This window comes from Pezoporus flaviventris, unplaced genomic scaffold (genome assembly GCF_033815535.1).
Source record: "Pezoporus flaviventris isolate CSIRO_AGI_PZ_B2104156 unplaced genomic scaffold, CSIRO_AGI_Pfla_v1 ptg000030l, whole genome shotgun sequence".
Lineage (NCBI taxonomy): Eukaryota > Metazoa > Chordata > Aves > Psittaciformes > Psittacidae > Pezoporus > Pezoporus flaviventris.
In genome coordinates this window covers 2,716,713-2,731,351 of record NW_026892578.1, presented here as the reverse complement: position 1 = coordinate 2,731,351, position 14,639 = coordinate 2,716,713, and the positions used below count along the sequence as shown (strand labels likewise).

The window sequence follows — 14,639 nt, the reverse complement described above, 5'->3', positions numbered from 1 at the left end:
GTTGGTTTTGCACAAGTTTTGACATGTCAGCCTTACAAAACTGCAATTTGTGAGTATGCTCTACTACTAAATTAAGCAAATGTAGAATGAATGTAATTTACTTCCATAGCCCAAACACTTCATACATTTAATTTACATTTCAAGTGCAATTAGGACTGGAGCTAAAACTCAAATTGTGGGCTTAGCTGGGTTTATAGTTTAACTGTTCAAAAAATAGGAAAAAAGCCTAATCAGATGCTGGTATTTAACCAGTCTCTGTAGCCACAGAACCACAGAGAATTGCAAGGGACTCCCCAACAGAGGAGACAGGTCTATTTAGGGCAAAAGCTTCTGCTTATTTTTCCATGATATGCAATACCATACCCTGTTTCTCCCTTCCACCTTTGAGGCCACAAAACCAGTCCATAACTATTTCAGCAACAGTGCATTATCTGTTGACAGCCCAAGGCAACTAAACAGATAGGTTATGAGGTGACAACATAAGTAAGGAGACTTCCCTCTGCCCATTTCCTCTTCTTCTCTCCACTGTTTCTGTAGGTTAGACTGACAGGGAAATATACAAAGTACCAGTTTGTACCCTAACATAGCAGCCTTATGAGATATCTATTGTTTTCCTTTCTACTCAGTTAATGTTTGAGGCCCTGAAAGTCAGGGAACTATTGCCTCAACAGCACACCTGATGCTGAGCTAGAAAAAGGACAGTACATGCCATTCATACAGTTCTCAGTGCTACCATTATGGGTCACTGAGTTAAAGATTAAGTCATTCTCTGGAAAGTAGATCCAAAGTAAAAACAAGAGAGAGAATTTCCAAGAGAGTGACTGAACTTGGACTGCACTTCATCTGTTGCATGTAGAACTTCTTTCTGTTCTAAGCTCAACTTAGAGTCCTTGCACTAGAATCATTTGTGTTGACTACATAAGGAATCTCCACAGTTCGACTTAGCTTTTAATTTTTCCTCACGTATCTCCAGCTTAGTGCCTTTAAACAGATCATGACACATCACTGCAGTAATTAAATAACCTTCTGATTAGTGAAATCCCTTCAAAACTTCTCTTTCATGGCATTTCTGTTATGTCTAGTACCTCTCAATAAAAACATTAGTGTAAGAGCAAAAAACTAAAGTAATTTCAGCAGCATCCTAGTAGTCAATCCACAAGCCTGAGATGCTGCCTTAGCTTCTCTCACTGTCATTCACTGCAAATGACAGATAGACTCTAACTATACCTAATAAGGAGCAGACTGTCATAACTTCTCCTTGATTGATTAGAAAGGTGGAGATAGAACAGGCTTTGCAACCAAGACAAAGTGATGCCTGCTGATTCTTGGAAATCTTGTTAGAGACGCCAATGAAGTTGTTTTAGGTGGAGATAGTTTTCATGCTTTTTTCTTTTACTTCAGACAGGTGTGCTCTAATGACATTTTGTTTCACAGCAGCTAAATTAAAAATATAAGTCATCCCTTGCAGTTCAACTGTATTTTTATGAATGAACTAACTTTTGGTTATAAAAATGCTCTTTTCCAATAGTTCGAGTCATACAAAAGTATACAAATGAGTACACTCAGTCATACAATCATATATGAAACAACTTGGGGGGACTTTGAGTGGTAGGGGGGAAACAAAAAAAACATACAGCAAAAAAACAAAACAAAACCCTGACTTAAACCAGAGTTCCTAAAAAAAACAATGAATTTCTTCTACTTCTTGATCTATTTCCAGTACAAAGAAGACAGCTTTGAAGTCAGATCACTATTAATTCACAGTCTGAGGATGAATGTGTTCTTTTGAACAAAAGTGAACAATTTCTTACCAATGAAACCCAGCTGAGAAAATTCTAGAATCATCCAATCTTCAGAAGCGAGCTGAAGTGCAAAATTTTTTATTGTGCTAAAATAATTCTGCTTGACAACGATGTCATCTTCAAGCTAGAGGAAGGTAACAATGACATAAACATAAATAAAAAGAAGAGCCAGAAAAGCAAGAAGAAAAAGTACAGCTAGGAAATTCTGATTTACAATATATTGCTAACGCATAGCCATGTATTTCTAATGCAAGCACTGCCATAAAACCTAGATGCTATAGACAAGAATAACTATTGTAGGGGTCACAGTCTGTCTCTTTGTGGAGAACCATTATCTTTCTGTAGTAAGAATTCACAAAGGTATCCCAACTTATTACTTCAGAACATTGCTTTTCTAGCTTCTCCCATCAGAGAAAAATCATCGCTGAAATAATGCTAGACTAAGTGACATTACCAGTAGAACAAGTAGAGTAGCTGTTTTATTTGTACACAAACGTTACACTCTTTATTCATGCACCTGACAGCACTGAAAGAATTTCTCCTCTGCGACAAGAAGCTAAGAGACATTGTCTACAGAGGTGAGATTCATTTCACCTGGCTTTAGCTGTCCAACAGAATAGGTGCATAGTCCAAATTAATCATCTAGTCCAGGCAGTTGAACTGTCAAGATGAGGTGCTACAAGCCCTTTAATTCATAGTAAGTGCAGTGGATCCTGATTCTTCTGTCCTTTCTCCCAGTGTATTCATGCTCTCCCCCTAGTGAGACATAGTACCAAAATCTAAATTAAGATCATTAACTGCAGTTACTCACTAAATCTGCAATACCTGTAGGTAAAGCTTCTACTTCAAAGCAGCGACACATAATTAGGCACAATTCTGAGCTAAATTAAAGCAAAATTGCTTAACTCTGTTCTTGAAAACCTCTTTAAAAGGGAATACAGAAAACAAGTCTAGCAACACATTGAAAATATATCTACACACAACAGTCATTAGTGTGATCAGCAGGTTGAAGGATGTGATCCTGCCCATCTATTCTGCTCTTGTGAGACCTCGCTTGGAGTATTGTGTACAGTTCTGGTGTCCTCAACACAAAAAGGACATGGAACTGTTGGAGCAAGTCCAGAGGAGGGCCACGAGGATGATCAGGGGACTGGAGCACCTCCATATGAAGGTAGGCTGAGAAAATTGGGGCTGTTAAGCCTGGAGAAGGCTGAGTGGAGACCTCATAGCAGCCTTCCAGTATTTGAAGGGGGCCTGTACTGATGCTGGGGAGGGACTCTTCAACAGGGACTGTAGTGACAGGACAAGGGGTAATGTATTCAAACTTACACAGGGCAAGTTTAGGTTAGATATAAGGAAGATGTTCTTTACTGTAAGGGTGGTGAAGCACTGCAATGGGTTGCCCAAAGAAGGGGTAAATGCCCCATTCCTGGCAGTGCTCAAGGCCAGGTTGGAGAGAGCCTTAGTCTAGTGAAAGGTGTCCCTGCCCATGGCAGGGGGGTTGGAACTAGATGATCTTAAAGTCCTTTCCAACCCTAACCATTCTATGATTCTATATAAATTAATACTGCATTTGCCTTCAAAATAATACTGCATTTGCCTTCAAAAGAATGTAAAACTGGATTTTAGCTCAAATTCCATTTAGAACTGTGCAGGTGGATTTTGCCTAGGGAGCTGCCTGCATTCCTCGCTTTTTTTACTAAGCATCTGAAGAAAAAATTAGTCACATAGGACAAATCACTTTCTACTTCAGAGGCAGTGTCCTCCACAAATTACTTTCTCATATACCATAACCTCCATATTTAATGCACTCCTTCAACTATGGAATCAAGTTCTGTATGGATCTTCCTGATGTGACCAGTAGCATAGTTTCTCAACACTCATTTGAAAACTTGTCTCAAAACAAAGAATATAAATTTACCTGAATGTAATAAACCCCCTTTTTCTGAGCATACATCATAAGAAAACAATAATCCAAGTTTTGTTTCGTCCTCCATCTGAAATGAAATTAAAAGCTTAAGAATTATGAAAAAAAAAGTATTTCAATACACACTAGGAATGCAAAGTAAATATCACTATAAAGAATGATGCATGTTAATGAAATATTAGGGGAGTTGCTTTTGGCGTTGTTCCCTCAGGAAATCCTCTGTCTGAATAAAAGGAACAAAGCTTTCACCTCATGCTTTAATACAGACATAAAACTGGTTTAACTTGAATGTGATTTTGTGAAAATTCCCTGACATTTCACTAAATACAAATGTGCATTTTAAATGGTAATTCAGCTGGAATTACTGAGGTTTACACTGTATTTCAAGAAAAACAGTAAACAAAAAAAGTCTATATAAAGTCTCAGTTCTCCTCCAAGAATTTAACACTAAATGAATTCAACCAAGCATAGCATTAGGCTCTGATCACACGCAGAACAGCATGCAGATAGGAATGAAATGGATTCACAGAGCACTTTTAGCATCCCCACACTTTCAAGAATTACAGTAAGAAAATATTTCAAGAATTCACATCCCACTTGCCATTTCATAAACAACAAAAGCTGGTGTGGGAGGAGATGGGAATAGATCTGAGTGAATAAACTAACCTCACTCTCTCTTTTGAGTCTCCAAATGTCTCCTTCAAGTTCGTCAAGTCAGGATAGTAAGTTGCAGGAGGGGCTATTACTTCCACCAAGCCAGAATTCATCTCTGTAGAAAACCTGTCAATAGAAACATCCTAAAATCACATGAAAGAGTCTGAGTTCTGTAGACTTTCTGCTCGCTTTCTGTTGGTACAGTTATTGTGTCTGGTTACAATGACTTAAACAAAGCATGTAAAACAGAAGTATAAATAAAATAGAAGTATACAAAAAGTGTTGTTTTCCTTAGCATCTTCTTCAGATTGGTATAGCCTCCTGCCACAGATGCCACGAATTTCCATGCATGTTGAAGCAATCCCATCTATTGATGTTGCACCAAATAATTCAATCCCATTTATTGTTTTACAGTTCAACTGACTGAATCACTGCCCCTTAATCTGTCACCTATTAAGTTTTTGCTCAAACATCCAAACCCCTAAGAAACAAAAATGCATGATCTCGTATTTCCAGAATACTTTTTATTACTTACCACAACCAGATTTAGGAAAAAAAACAACAAAAAACCAAACCCACCCAAAAAGCAAACCCACCGATAAGCTAAGAAAACCTCCATTAAAATGAATGACAACTTACTCTTTTTCCAGGCTTGCAACAACACTGTTAACATAATCAAGATCAGTCTGGAAAAACACAAACAAAAAAAACCCAAATAGAATATTTAACAGTTTCAGAGCTACATTTTAAAGCAACCCAGTAAAATAAACATTAGACGTAGCTGTACTTGTAATTCAATTTCAGCATGTAAGACATTTGAGTAATATAAGAAAATATTGCAAGTAAAGCTTTGTAACTATGGCTTATGTGTAATGCAGAACAAACTGTTTTGTAAACAGAGAAGAACATTTGCCTCGTATCTGGACTTAACAAACAGTTCTAATCCAAGTGTGGAATTTTCTTGCAACCCCTCATGCTCTTAAGGACAAAATGATCACTGAGCGTTTGTATAGGAAGAACTTCATATTATTGTTATATAATAACATATATGATGCTATTACCAAGGAAAGCTTTCTGAAACACAGGTCACTGAACACACACTATTTCCTCAAAAATGCACCTCCTAAACTTTACATTTAAAGCACGGATGACCCAAACATAGACAGCTAGGGTTGCTTTTTTGCATCAGAGACTAAATTTCAGGGACTATCAATCCTACCAAACACCCAGTTCTTAAAGATGCATAGATTCTAAAAATTAACTGTTGGTTAAAACACAGACCGTGACACTCTGGAAAAGTCTAGATCATCTAACTTGCCAGAACTGGCCAATTATTTAACCTATTCTCTTGGTCATATATATGCATTTCAGGAAAGAGTTTGTGAACTCATAAATGTTACTGAAAACCCTAATCTTTGCTACATTTCCTAATCTAGTAACTTGACTCACTATTTATCAGTTTTCAATAGAAAATTTACAGTCTATAGATCAACCCAAGTTCTGGTGGCTTATGAGGATTCTGGAGAAATAGCTGCCTTTGAAATGAAACAAGTAGTTCATTTTTTCTGATGAATTTGTAATGCATGTTATCATTAAAGGATTATACACATACAGAATAAATCCCTCCCAAACATTTCTATAGAACCACTAATCTTGTTTGATAAAGGTGCTTACCCTTTGATCTTAAAAAGCACCATTCCTATTTTTAAAGATTTATTTTTATAAAATCCAACATAATGCCAGTGACGCACACTTTTACAAAAAGGACAACAGGGGATTTCTTCCAAAACCAGGTTCTAAATACCACAGGGAAATGTGAGTAGAAAGCATGTGTTATAAATTTTTCATACATGTTTCTTCCTAAGTGTTATGCCTAGTTCTGGACAAAAGTTCTAGTAAGCAGGGAAGGTGTTCACAATTTAAAACTCATCTTGCAGGGAGTTCCACACATGGAGACTAACAGGTCCATACGGACCTTGATATATCACTAAGTCTTAAAATACATATATGGATTGCTCACGCACAGTTCATTACTGGAATGGAGTTTAAGACATAACTTCTTATGCTGTGTGTAACAGTTGCAAATCAGTGATCTAGAGACTACCTAAAAATAATTTTAGTATATCCATGTTTAACTGAAACATTTCTCTCTTTTTTAACCTTTTAAGCATAAAAAAATACAGAAATTGTTGTTTAGTCAGCATACAAAAAAGACAAGCAATTTGAATTTCTAGTTGGCGCACCAACCTTCAATTACCTGGTCTAGCATTAATAACTCAGGTACTTGTTAAACAGACCGTACTGCAATTGTATAGAAAAAGGCAAGATTTAAAATATATATGTATACACATTAATGTATATACATATACAGAGCAGAAACACAGCTAGTTTCTATACAATATTCCAGAGATGAAAATAAATGCCTAACTTCATCCCAGCTGCAAGCGTATGTTTGGTCACAAGTCCGTGCCTTAGTGCGCATCTCCTGAGACTAAACATAGTTTCGATGCATTTTGAAGATACACCATGAAGCCTTGCTAGTGCTTTTAAGCCTTACATACTTACATAGCATTCACCACAATCAGAAAAGAAAGAAAAGTCTGGAATATGAAGGTTTTTTTCCCTACTTTCCCTTATTTATTTGTGTCCTTCATGCGAAAGGTTGGCAGTTTCACAGCAGAGCTGCAATCACAATAGCTTCATGTTAAAGAGATGTAGTCTGTAATCTTCCAATCTCATACTGTAATCTGTGCTGGTGTCACACAGCATCAAGATGCTCTGGTCTAGCTGCACTGAACACGAGACGGCAAATACCACTGCTGGTTTAATAAGTAGCCTTCCTTCTGAATCAATAACCACTGTATCAACATAGTGCAAAAGGAGACACCATTTTTAGAATGAAAAAGAACATTGAGGTTAAAAGAGTTTATGCCATTTTTCACAAGATCAAACGCATTAAAAACTTGATATCCTGCCATTATTTCTAAATAAGCAGTTGTATTTCAGCAACATCTGAGATTCAGAACCAGGATTTCAACACCAAACTCTTTCCCTCAGGATAGCAGGTTGACTGTCACATTTCCATATCAGAGAACTTCCAGAGGCAACCAACTCCTCTCATTACCCAGACTAACAGTACATGGGATCTTTGCCAACATGCTTCAGCTGTGGGCATGTCCCAGGAAGGTGGCACATGTAAGTTATTTCACACAACCCTCGTGAAATAAATGAGAATATGCACTAAATTTGATCAAGCTGTGACTATCCCCAAGGGAAGAGTTAACTGTATAGAAGACTTTGCAGGGTCGTGATGGAAGGAAATCAGGATTAGATAATTGCTCTAACCTAAGGATCTTCCAAGCAGTAGCAAAAAATTCAGCTAGTAACTGAAAACAGGAAAAAAAAAACCCAAACAAACAAAAAACAAAGCAACAAAAACCCCAAATCCGAACCTATTACTGACCAAAAGCTATTCCCCATTTCTGAGGAAGAAAGTGATTACTGCCTTGACAATATAAGACCTACGCTCCTCTTTATCAACCTGCAGGACACAAGACTGCATAAGGAGTAATACCCTTGTCTTCTCCAAGAACCTTAAACAGGACAAGACAAATCCAGATTAATCAAAAGGAAGTCACCCGTGAAAGACAAAGTGTAACTGTTCTTCAGGCTTCAGGGAAGATCATCTGGTAGATACTAGGTTGACTTTGGAGCAGCTATGATGAGCTTAAATTCTGTTTCATGGTATCAGTGCTGCTTGCTGCTGTTGAAAGGAAATGTCACTGGTGATCCCAACCAACACAGCACAACCTGAGGCTACAGATATGAATGGTTTTGTCTATCAAACCAGAATGCAATAACAAACCCAGAATTTTTTCTTAGTAAAACTATTAAGGTTGAAGACTAAGTAATCCCTAGGACTTTGGGACCCAGGAAAAAGAAGTAAAAAAAAAAAAAATAAGAATTAGTTCCTTTAAAGTGATTAAATGCAGAATTGTGATAGGCCGCAACCTAAGAGTTAACAGTGCCAGCCACAAAGATGCACCTTATCAATGAACCACACAAAGCCTTACAAACAAGTTTGTCCTGTTTGGTAGATTGCTGGGAACTAATGAAAGGCATAAGCAGGGGTGGTTACTTCAATATCAGCAGTTCAAATCTTTATGCTTGGTTTTTCTTCCTAGCCTTATGAAATGACTGATCTCTGAGAGAAAGCAGGAACACCTGGGGTGAGACATCCTCCTCTTTTCATTCATACCAGATCAGGCCAAAGATTGATCCAGGTCAGCATCTTGTTTCCAGCAGTGGCTGCCATGAACAGATACATAGCAAAGAATAAGAATAGGACAAGCATACACAATACTCCCTCCTGCTGCCAACCACACTCCAACTATTTTTAATTCAGGTTACTTCCTGAGACAGATGTGATTTTGTGTATTCAGTATTCCGCAGTCGACTCCTCTTCAAGATACCTCACCAGTATTGCCTTTGAGCCTATCTAAACTTTGAGCAAGAACAGAAGATTCTAGCTTATGTGATCTACAGACTTTCATAAGTCTGTGAACATGGCAACATCTAAGGTTTAGCTCCTTACATCAGCAATTTTGATGAGAGAGACATATAGAATGCTTCGATGAATCTTTCTGAAAGAAAACTCTAAAAGAGTCCACTGTGGACCAAACTAAAGTTTCAGACTGTCAGTAAAATAAGTTTTTAACTTTCCTTGATTTTTGTCAGATGTTGCCCTACAATTCCCTGAAGCACCTCCTCTAGTTGAGGTAAGAATGCATCTCAAATTTGCAATTATTCTAAGATTTGTCTGAACATTGTTATTCATAACAAACACAAGGAACCAGAGTAGCAATGAACTTTCCAATCTTTTTTACTGATTTTTATGAGTGAGCATGTGCATAGCAATGTATTAGCTAGCAGACAAAACAAGAGGTTAGAAAGTTCTGATTAACAGCTAGCCAACTGTCACAGTAACCCAAGATACTAGTTTTAAGAATCAACTTAAAATTCCAAAGGTTTGTTGGTTTTTGGTTGTTTTTTTGGTCGTTCCCCCCCCCGCAGGCCACCAGGAGAGGAATTAAGATGCAGAAAATCAAAATATTACAAATTCAAGAAGAAAAGCTGCAGCGAAAGAGGGGAGAAATTCAGACATTAACTGTACAGTATATTCTAAACAATGTGGTTTATCTAGGCTGTTAGATTATGCAGATGTTAAATCTTGAATGAAATCTAATAGAAGTAAGTCTTAACTTACTCAATAACATCTTCCAAAAAGAAAACTATCTCTGGCAAACAACCACACTAATCTGTAAAGTGCAGTCATTTCATTGCTTACTAATTTCTACAATTTTATTTGATCTTTCATCATCCCTGTAGAATAGGGGTGGAATAATTTTACAGTGTATTTTAAATAATAGCAAACAATGCAAAATTGAACAGCCTCCAGAAAAGACAACGTAAATGCGTATTTGCCTTGACATGGTGAAAGTACATAGGAATATAGTAACCTATATACAAGGCATTAAAATTCACACAAGAAAAAGCAGCCACTGAAGTGGAATTTGGACTTATTTTTGGCTATTTATGCAGTGAAGAAAAGCCCTGAGGAGTAAGAGTGCAGCAGTGGTTGCAATAGTGTACAGATATAAATAAAGCATAAGGCAATAATATCTGTTTGAGTTCAACAAATGCAGCTGAAAAAAGAAATTACTTTCAAGAAAACAGTGTCTGCTTTCAGGTCTGAAGCAGCAAGTTCACGTTAAATACAGGAAACATGAAAACAAGATGCAAAGCAAAAACCAGCAATGCAGAATACTGTCCTAACGCAGCTGTGTAATGTTACATAAGCAAAATGTAGCCTCTGTGTGCTACATGAGCTAATGACTTCCTCTCTCCCTTACTGAAAATCCACGTTCTACCAAACAGGTAAGAAATATCTCTCTCCCATCATTTCTGTGATTAACCCAATTCACTTCAGGACAGGGTTTCACAATACAAAGCTTTTGGCAGCAATAGCAGGAACACAAGTACATTCTTGTAGCACTCCATTCCTGCTTCTCCCTGCCCTTGTGCCCTGCATGTCAGCTCCTCAATCATGAGGGCACACATCCATACAGACTGTGCTGTGAACCACAACACCACACCAGAGAATAGGTTTAGCTTTTAAGAAGGCCAGCCAAAAGAAAAAACAAAAACAAAAAACTTTTTTGCCCATAGGTGAGCCTGTAAATTGCTAAAAGGGTTTAGATTATTTGTTTTCCAGAAGATAGGTAGGTGCTGTGTACAGTCAAAAGCATCCTTCTATTATAGGTATCTTTTATTTGGAGGACAGAAGCAATTTGTCTTCATTATCTTTAAGCCAAGGTAGACCACAGCAGCAAAATTTGATAGTGGTGCCCAAAACTCGAAATGTCAATTCAGTCAATCATCCAGGCATGAAGTCACCTACTAGAATGCTTCTGAAATCAGATTATTACTCTTTCTTTCCATCTCACAAATACACTAAATGATACCAAAGAGAGATACAACTCTGAAAACGGTGATGTTCCCTTACATAAGCACCAGATAGTTACTGTGGACAAGGTGCACCTCAACAGGTATCTTAAAAAGAAGCACTTCAGTCATTCAACTCTCTAGGGTTTGAGAAAAGACCACAGTCCTGAATTTTATCTTCATGCTGAGGCACTGAATTTGTCACAGGTACATGGAAGTTTTCAAATCCTGTCAAGGATGTTTTCTCAGATCTAAGAAAGATCTAAGAAAGATTATCACTGTTTTAGTCCTATATAAAAAACTTTGCTACTCCCTGCCATGCAAAGAGGAACGTAAGATCCCATGACGGTGCCCAGTATCAGCAGTCACTGCAACAGCAGTTTAAATATCTCACATTCTCACTGTCAGGCCAAGTTACCATTCCACGTAAAAGAGCTGTCAGTTATCTAGAAATTGTGGTCATCCTGATCAGTTTTGAGTGAGATGTCCAAAACAAAGGCTACCATCTCTGTAGGCCTTTAAAACTACATGGTGAATATAATGTTATCGTCTCACACAATAGCCTTGTATAGCTTTCGTAAAAAAAAAAACAAAAACCAAAAAGCCATATATATTACATACATGTGTATGCTAAGATCTACTGGTCTTTCTCCAACTTGAGACATGTAGTCAGATGTTTTGAGGACTAGGAACACACTCTACAGAGCAGCTCTCAAGTGTTCAACAACCAGCTGAATGGATGGAACTTCTCTGATTATATTAATACACCCATGTTGAGAGCAAGAGAGACAAAATACTCCTTTGTTTTCTGTCAAGATATCTGCTGATCAAAGAGATATACAATTCAGGCCCAGAGCAAGAATAGGTAACAATACAAGCTTGTTTATTTTGCTGTTAAAGTTTCACATATTCTACTCCAATATTAATACATCCAAAACAGGCTCAGCAAGGTTTGATCCAGTATGTGCACTCAGTGCTTAGTCTGCTGAGGCTTTGTTCATACCAGAATAGAGGATAGTACCTTGCTGGGTGTTTGTGTCACACTGACCCAACCAGTACAGAAGCTTTTCCAAAGAATAAAAGGTTCTCCACAAAAGGTGCACAGAGACACAGAGAAAAAACACTTTTGAAGACCGACATGTTTTAATTTAGCAGCCACTGTTTACATGAAGAGATTGCATGGTGACAGTAAAAGATAATTAAGATATGCAAGCTTTTCTAGCCTAAGTGAACTGTACACACATGAAGCACTAGAGTAAGATCTGAATAAGCAGTATGCAAGAAAGTGTAACATAAGGCCTAGTGCTCCAAGAACAAATAGCTGGGCAACCACTCCCTACAGTCAGATGTAATTAGTAGTGTAGAGAATTAGCAAAACACTTTTTCATACCTGTAGTGTCTTCTGATTCTTACTGAAATTATTTGCCTTTCTAATATTTTTTGCCAAATCAAGGGCTCGTAGTCTTTCCATTATACACTGATTACTGTTTATACAAAAGACTGCACTAAGTGCAGTCACTGATTAATGAAGTGGACTGACAATAATTTGTGATATATTTAGAATATGTCTGAGATGAATTTTCTTCATGGTAAATGAGATTCCCCACAGGAGAAAAAAAGATATCAGAAAAGTATTCTTATTTCTCTCATGTTCAGTAATGTGTGTGTATGTATGTCTGTTGTTCCACTATGATGATACTTCAAAACCTTGTTTCCCATGTTAATTACAAACTTCATTAAATAAAAATACTAGATGACAATTTTAATCTGGACTTCATAATAGAGCCTATAGTGGTTTTTTTTTCTGATAGCAAGCTCTCATACAGAGAAGGTTAATGAGATTTAAATTGTTTGTTACAAGTTATCTGATGAGCCCATGTACTAGCTACATAGTGAAGAGCAGTAAAAAAGATTAACTATACACCGAATCATGCCTATTTATTAGTCATCCTAATGAATACCTACAAATTATTCTGCAATAAAGTTATTTTAACAAATTGGAGAACAGACATATGTCAGTTACTGTGACAATTGCAGCTTACTGTCAAGCAATTCTAGTAATTATTTAAACTGATGATTAGATATCACATCAGCTGAGATATTTTAGAATTCCTTGAACTTCCAGTATGGAAATTTACTGTGTATAATTACATTACTGAGAAATATCCATGCAGTAAATGAATACGCAGATCTCTATTTAGCAACCATAATGCATCTATATTTACTAGCTCATCTGTTTACACTGTTCATGCTGTTTGCAGAAGGCCATTAGCTTTAATTTTCAACTTGTTTTCTAGTAAAAAAGTCAAATTTACAAGAAAGGAGTGAGACTGAACTGCTAAAAAAACTAACAATATTAGAAGAGTTTTCTAGGGTGCTTAGTTCAAAGAGATTACAGCCCATGACTACAGCTCCCAGCAATGCTTCTTAAAGACTGTCAACTTGATTTCACAAATAAAGTCAGCAAGAAAATACGAAAATCCTTTTAAAATACCATTTTTCACATAATTCTCTGGTAAAAACAATTTTGTAAAGTCCTGTGCTTTTTTTTTGTTGCTACAAGCTATAGACAAAGCAAGATAATAATTTAAAGCTTATTAGCAAAATTACCTAACCTCACACTATGACCATTTCTTGCTCTACTTAAACTGCACAGAAGTTGAGCAGCAGCCATATTTTTTTCAGAAACTTTTGCTATCCTTTTTGATACAAGCATAGCTGGTCCAAGCTCTAGTGTATTATTAAATAAGCTTTCATCAATGCACACAAGTTAATGACAGCAATAGTCTAACATATTTTAGGGTAGGAAACCCCACAGACAAAGCGATTTTAAAAGCTAAAGCCCTTCCTTTTGTTTAAGGAAATAGGCCTTCCTTCAACTAGCCAGAGAAATTGCTTAATAAACCTACACTTTTCATCTTGCAGAAGGAAGCTGAAATATACAGCATAACTCAGAAAAATCACAGCATAGTTGAAGTATTTACTGTTCCTTATTAATCACTGAAAAAGTTCCCTCTAGCAATTACAAATCAAACAATAAGATATTGAACTTCAGAAAACAGAAACATGGTCAAAGAAATAGTAAAGCAGAAAAGACATAAAATTGGATGGAGTAAAGAAAAAGAAATGGAAATCTAAGGAATGATTATACCAGGACAAAAATTTAAACTTAGGTTCTTCAAATTTCCCCAGACATTCATGGCTGTGGTGCCCATATCAGATGCGAGTAGGCACATAATGCTGCTCTCAAAGACAGCGGTAACAGAGGGTAATGGTATCCCAACAGTTCTCCTTAGGCACGAAAGCCATGGCTCCCATGCTAAAATGTTCACTTCCTTTATGGTGAATGTTGTAGAATCATTCCCAAGATGAAAGAGAATTTCACACCACCTCAAAGGAAGAAAGTTATTTAGCTATGGAAAACCAGGGTATAACAATATGGCTTGCCTAAAGCAACAAGAAATCTTGTGCAATTTGGGACACTTCTAAGTTTTGTAGAAGACAGAGTCCAGTGATAACACAGAGTCTTTACAGCTCAAACCTACTTAAGCAAAACAAAATGAAACTTCAGTTTTAAACCTTGAAAATGAAGCTACATAAAAGGCCATAAAATTACTCCAACTAATAGAGTGATGAAAAACTCAGTATTCCAGTAATTTGTAATGAATTCTGTTCTCTTGATATTCTGCATAATTCTCCTGATACTCCATATAAAAGTTTTAATAGCATTTGCTGCAGAAAAGCAGGACCTA

General features: G+C 36.9%; 1 protein-coding gene across 2 annotated transcripts in view; it reads right to left on the bottom strand.

The window, feature by feature from the left end:
• Positions 1-14,639, bottom strand: part of MGAT4A (alpha-1,3-mannosyl-glycoprotein 4-beta-N-acetylglucosaminyltransferase A) — an 80,006-nt gene that overhangs the window by 25,984 nt on the left and 39,383 nt on the right. For both annotated transcript variants that reach the window (XM_061459704.1, XM_061459706.1), the window contains 4 exons: positions 5,023-5,069; positions 4,396-4,509; positions 3,724-3,799; positions 1,812-1,926 (listed from right to left, as the gene is read on the bottom strand). In XM_061459704.1, the coding sequence (XP_061315688.1) occupies positions 1,812-1,926; positions 3,724-3,799; positions 4,396-4,509; positions 5,023-5,069 (352 nt within the window). The remainder of the gene's footprint in view (positions 1-1,811; positions 1,927-3,723; positions 3,800-4,395; positions 4,510-5,022; positions 5,070-14,639) is intronic.